The 7,045-nt window shown below is 32.1% G+C and overlaps 1 protein-coding gene across 1 annotated transcript in view; it reads right to left on the reverse strand.

The window, feature by feature from the left end:
- The window catches only part of LOC119831652, a 31,604-nt gene that overhangs the window by 5,830 nt on the left and 18,729 nt on the right, over nucleotides 1-7,045 (reverse strand). The window contains exons 2-3 of the mRNA XM_038355093.1: nucleotides 4,485-4,691; nucleotides 2,308-2,422 (exon numbers count right to left, since the gene is read on the reverse strand). Of these exons, the coding sequence (XP_038211021.1) occupies nucleotides 2,308-2,422; nucleotides 4,485-4,691 (322 nt within the window). The remainder of the gene's footprint in view (nucleotides 1-2,307; nucleotides 2,423-4,484; nucleotides 4,692-7,045) is intronic.

Raw genomic sequence — 7,045 nt, forward strand, 5'->3', positions numbered from 1 at the left:
ACTAAACGCAAATTCACAAATTTGGCCTCTTTATAATATAGTAGAGTGCAGTATTATATAATCGGTGTTAAAGTGCCTAGGTCGCTGCTTTTCCCGAGTTGGCATAAGGTTAAACGATTAAATTATCTGATGAAGGAATTTTCAAAATCTGTCGGATAATAGTTGAGTAAAATCGTAACTTCGTAAGAAGCAAACCAAATCTTTCCGCTTTTAATCTTAGCAGATACTTAGCACGAATTCTTGCAAAAAACAGGTTTTTTATTTTATCTTACCAGGTTTTTTAATTACATTATAACGGGCCGTTGGACTCATATTATTGCAATGAGCTAATTATATTGTATAAACTGGAGTTTGGGTACAGAGTTGTAAATTATTAGCAATAATATCCGCACATTTTTGCATTATAAATAAAACAAAAACTAGCGGACCAGACATAAACATCCCTATATTTTTTTATCCGTTTTAACTCGTATTAAAGGTTAAGTAAGTATATACTGTATAGTTTATTACACCGACGTTTATTCAGATGATTAATACAATTCTTTCGCAACTAATTAGTTATCAATGAACAAAAATGGACAATCACATAATAAATAAATATTTTCATTTCCATTATTCTTTAATCATCTATTCATCAATCTTGTCTTAATCCCTTACCCCTCAAAAGCAGGCAACGCCCATTAAAATTTGCAGAGGTCGTACCTTTGGAAATGTTACTGCGCGGTGGTGATCGCTTACCATTAGGCTGATCAGGCCAACCGCCAGTTCATTTCTCCGCAATGACATAAAAAACAAACGATTCCAACGAAAAATCTTCAAGATTATTTTCCTTCGAACTAAAAAACGAATATAGACACTCATGTCAAAATTTAAGGAAGTATTAGATAACAATTATTTAAGAGACATCGCGTGCGTTGTAGCTGTGTAAAAGTTCGTGTTTTTAAAACATCTCGTGAAATACGTCCGGAAGATATTTATTGGAGTTACTTACACAACTATTGTAACCTTGTTTATATTTATCTACATATCTTGCAATAGACAATGACGTACCACAGAGTTATGAACGAGATAGACTATGGAACACATAGAAAAAAAATCTGTTTTATTAGGAATGTTACAATAACTTAAAGACACAGTTACACAGTTACTAAACAGTTATCGTTGATCTAATACAAAACGATGAAGTTTTAAAATAAAACTTGATTGCTTGTTGAATTTATAGGCGCATTTAAAGCATTAAAATGTAGGTATATACGCCAAATAAATTTTCGTCATCAATTTTGGATGTGATTTTGCATCGTGTATAAATGCCTGCTTTCTGATATTAAGGTAGTAATACTGAAAGACAGAAACTCCTCTTTCTATGCAGAAAAAAAGCGCACTTAGATATCAGGTATTTAAAGAAGAGAAAAAGAAAGGATTATGAGGCGGGTTTCAAACGTAATCAACGTCATAATGTCCCATAAACGCATAATCGTTTTATAAAACCCTTACTCAATATGAAAAACATTGTCTATGCTCCATCATTGCAACAACCGGTAGTAACAAGAATAATTGAATAATACTGCTTTACACAAGGTTAAATCCATTGCAATGTTTAACATGTCATTATATTGATATGCCTGTAAGATATATGTAAAAGAATGACAGCAAAGGATCTCCGTAACCGACATTTGTACTTGTCACGGCTTCTGTTACTTTCTTTTCTTTCTATTTAAATTACTCGCCTAGTCTATATAGAAGAAATACCAATTCATACAGTCTTAATAGCAACATGTCAAGACATATATAACAGCATAACACAATCATATTCATTTATATATGCGGTCTAGAATGCCTAAAATATATACCTGTTAGGGAGACGCGTATAGGTCTTTTATTGATTTATTTATTACTAGCTGCTCCCCGCGGTTTCACCCACGTAAGTTCGTATCCCGTAGGAATATCGGGATAAAAAGTTGCCTATATGTTATTCCAGTTGTCCAGCTGTCTACGTACCAAATTTCATAGCAACCGGTTCAGTAGTTTTTGCGTGAAAGAGCAACAAACACACACACATCCTTACAAACTTTCGCATTAATTATATTAGTAGGATAAATCTTTATACTAAAAACTAAAAGACATCATCACAGAAACAACATTACGAAAAAGGTAACGTTTAAGTTTATAAGGCTGCCTTATAGCAAAACAGCAAACTCTAGCATACAAAATATCACAATAAATTTGAAACTTCCTACAATGTTCTATGTGGAAAAAAAGCTCCTCTGGAAGAAATTGGATAAATTGGCAATCAGAAATTCCGCTCACCTATTAAGTATGAGAGGTCTCGGAGGTGTGGGGTTGGTATACGGCACTTGTGACGTCACTGGTACAGGTGCTTGCGTCGGAGGCGGCGGGGGTGCTGGCGTGGGAGTGTCCTTGCCTGTTAAATAATGACAATGTTAAATCATCTTTATTCAAAACTGGTTGAGAAGGATAATGGATATGTCTGGCAGAGCTATTACATAATTCAGAAATTAAATATCTAAAAATACCTACGACGTTTTAGATTCGTTATTGAGGGTTCACACTTCACACTAATATTATAAATGTGAAAGTTTGTTTGTTTGGATGTTGGTCCGTCAATCACGCTGAAAGTACAGAACGGATTTTGATGAAATTCGTAATACAGAGTATGAGCTGACTTGGGTGATGGATACTTTTTTCCCGATTAAATGCTCTCTAATATAAAACAGGAATCTTGGTATCCGGGCGAAGTCAGGACGAGCGTCTAGTTTGTTTATTATATAATAGTAAAATTATGCAAAGAGTGCTTTTGGATTTGTTTTCGGTCCAAATTAGAATTGGAACATAAGATAAATTCAATAAAATATATACATCTAAGTAGTAAATAGTTACAATTTAGTTATTTGTAGTAAATCTTTGGTTTAAGGACGGACATAATATTAATATGTATATGATTTTTAACTAATTGCAAATTTATTATTATTAAAAGGAATATTAATATCTATTCTATTATAATTCAATGTCATATACGATTGTACAAGGAAAATAAGAAATATCAATTTGTCGATTGACTCACACAATTATATTTTTTTCTGATCAGTTTTCCATTAATTTGTCTATAAATATCATTAATATTTTTATCTCTTATCTATAGATTCATAGTATATGTTATAATAATTTTTTCTTGTATTATTATTATTATTTTATTATTTATTATTCTATATACGTAAATATTTTAACTTTATATCAATGTTTACATAAGAAATCCTTTGTAGAGAGAAATGAGAACAGAAAAAAACAGCGTTGCACTGCTTAAAACACAAGGCAATTAAAGAAACAAGTTTATAAAGCATTATATTGCATTAGTGTCTAAATTCTCAACTCAACCGTTCTAGCAACAGATATCTCAAAGATGCAAAAGTAGCTGAAGAGCCTCGGATGTCGGATTAAGATTTTTAAACATCGGTTACCTGGTTTACTCTGAAACTAACGTAATGTGAATTTTCTAATAATGTTAAAATATTAAAAACTTAATAGCATGAAAGTAAAATATCTTAATTAATAAACCACAAAGTTGACTGACGGACTGATCTACATCACGTAGCCCAAAATTTTAGACTAAAATAAATGCATTTAACTACTATAATGTAGGCATCCGCTAAGAAGGATTTTGACAGATTCCACTCCCAATCGGTTAAAATAAGGGATGAAAATTTTTACTACGGAAATTTATTGACATGACAGTAGGACCAACACCTATGGTACAGATAGAAGAATAAAACAGATTTATTTATTTTAGAGCTCCAGCATTACAGTTGGTAGATAATATTGTATAGTATAAAAGAAAAAAACGGTCAATTTTCGACGTACCTATAGCTATTAATTTTTTTGCTTATCGAATAATTCATAATCGTAATAGTGCACAAAATATGTTTGACCACTTAAGATCATTGTGGTTTTTGTTGAGTTTGATTTTATAAGCGGTGTAATTATTTTAACAATGTTAATAAAACGCGTCGTGTGGTTTTCCTAATTACATAATTAAAGGCTTATACCTTCTTGGGGAAACCACAATAAGTGTTTTTAATTTTGTTTAGGTTTAGAAATATTTGGCGGTTTTATTTACATTGCTTTATAGTTCATGATGCACACAGGGGGCAGGGATATGTCCATATACAACGTGAACTAATTTCTGAATGAGAATCGTCAAGAAATGAACTCCGCGTTCTAATATTATTAAGATCTCGTAAAGAAAATCTTAGTGCACCTTTTTATAAAAAATGAGCAAATCATTCTTCAAGTACACAAAGTACATTGGTACAAAAGAGCTAATAAAAACAATGCAATATAATCAAGAACTGATTTCTAAGATTCTATAGATAATAAATGAACCTTTTAATGTCTACTGAAGAAATTAATTCAACTATTGCAATTGTTTGAGTGGAAGTAAATATTTCCTAAGTAAAAATCATTCTTACCATTGTATGGGATAGCGTTAAACTGCTCGTTCGCGAGATATACTTCGAAGTATCTCGTGAAATCTCCCGTGGGGTCCCACCGGGAGGACAGCTTGGCCCACTCGTCGGGGAAGTCACTCTTGAGCCGTTTGATAATCTTCACTGCTGTTCTCTTCTGCCTCTCTGAGCAACGAACGCATTTCGTTCTTAACGCTTCTGGAAGTAGCCCTGAAAAGTATACGATAAATGAACACATTTCAAATTATTTTATCCGTTGAATGTATTTGACTTTGTGACGTCATAGATGAAGAACGTATAGTATAGAACATTAAATTTAAGGCATTTTAAAAAACAACTAATAAAATAATTATATTTTACGAGGGCAAATCTACTTGTTTTATTTTACCGTACAAGTCTCCTATTTTTTTGAAATGTAGATATAGGATTTTTTATTAAGGAGTAGGTATTCAGATAGATATCCCTTCACTCAAAATTGCGACAAAGAATTATTAACTCTTAATAATTTTAACACTTATATTTACATAATTTTTTTATTTAAAAACATCCTTGATAATTTTAAGAAACACTCAACATGAATTATTAAAATTATGCTAAAATAATCCATTGCGTTAATGCTGCATCTGCATGATACAAATAACTCGCTACAAAGTATACCTAATAGTTGTAAACGATTATATAGTAAATAAATGAAAAGCAGCTGTTAAATATTTTAAAAAATAAATTGTCATTCTGTCTTATATCTTAAGATGAAAATTTCATTTATAATAAACTAGCTGCGCCCCGCGGTTTTACCTACGTAAGTCTGTATCCCGTAGAAATATCGGGATAAAAAGTAGCTCATATGTTATTCCAGTTGTCCAGCTGTCTACGTACCAAATTTTATTGCAATCGGTTGAGTAGTCTGCATGAAAGAGCAACAAACACACACACATCCTTACAAACTTTCGCATTAATAATATTAGTAGGAGTAGGATAGGATATAACATTAGTATTATATATAGTAGGATTTAATGACCGGACAAATAATTAAATGTTATCATCACAAGAACATAAACATACTACGAATATCATAATCCACACGTTGGCGCAGTATGGGTGTGCAGTCAAATGTTAGAAATTTCTTACTATTCAGCGTCTTCCAGCTTCCTCGGAATATTATTTTTTCACCGTTTGACGCTTCCCGAATAAAACAGTGCTAGAGCTATTTCAACTCATGAATTGGTATGGGAAATAGGTCACTGTCACTTTTCATAATCGTATGAACCGACAAACGATAGGATAATACAGACACAGATAAAATAATACTATCTAGATAATGCCTTGATATTACAAATCAAATGAATATTCAATAATTACGTATTAGAATGTTAATGAGCAAAGTAAGAATGTAATCGAACTGGTTTAGATTAACTCCCGCTGAATAGACGATAATAAATTTATGTTGCTGTAATTTCTATTGTGATAACGCATATTATCTTCGCCAACTCTTGAACATAATAATGTGTACTTTTGAAAATTAAGCGATAGGTTATTGCCTTAAATTTTAAAGTATTGTATTTGTTGTTTATTTATCTATCTTCAGGTTTTTGTGAATTACAAATTACTAACAAAATACGTATGTTAATAAAAATATGTAGAATGTATAGAGGATGCGTTAAATTATTTTTCAATATGCAAATATTTTTTTTTCAAATGGAGCTAATCTATCTACGATTTTATTAGGAATTACGATCAACGACTTGGTGTTTTTTATGTAAATGTAAAGAGACTACATTACCGTATTGTGTCAATGACCGATCAGTATCAACAGCTAAAAGATAATCACACGATGTTGATACAATAACGAGACATCATAAATCACATGAGAAGTTATAGGTGTGCTAATGCTTGTAGAAATCTCATTTCTTTAGAAATTACGATAGGCTGTGGAAACAGTTCGATCCGCGATGCGTTTTTATTTCTGATATGTGTAAGGATGTGTAATTGTAGGTATCTGTTTGCTCACGGGTTTTTCTGAGACAATTTTGTCGTTTAAAGTATTTTTGGGGCTTATTTCAGAACTAGCTGATACATAACCCACCCTATCGATAATGCTATGCAGCAGGCTAAGTAGGCATTGCTTTACTCAATATTATATCCCTCTCTCAATAGTATTTTCAATTCGAATCAGTCACCCTTCAAAAACCTCATGAGTTTTATAACTACTATACTTACTATACTACAAAGTATACGAAATATGCTATAATATAGACTTTTTTGTACCCCGTTCTGGATATTATAACTTAGCCCTTGGTGTTTTAGACATCATTATTATTATATCTATATTTTACAATCAAGGATTAGGCTCGCAGTATGTATTTATTAGAAGCAAACCGAAATAAAAGTCGTGTCTGGTCTGACCACTCATGCCCCCCAGAGCCTACACCATGTTCCCGGTTACCTGTGGTACCGCCCTAGTAGCAGCGCTACACAGGTATATCTATAGTTCAATTCAATTCAATTTTATTTTATGAATGGCAGTGCTGTGTTGCCACAATTTTGCCAATGTCACGTTGTGGATA

This window comes from Zerene cesonia, chromosome 14 (genome assembly GCF_012273895.1).
Source record: "Zerene cesonia ecotype Mississippi chromosome 14, Zerene_cesonia_1.1, whole genome shotgun sequence".
In the NCBI taxonomy this organism is placed as follows: Eukaryota; Metazoa; Arthropoda; class Insecta; order Lepidoptera; family Pieridae; genus Zerene; species Zerene cesonia.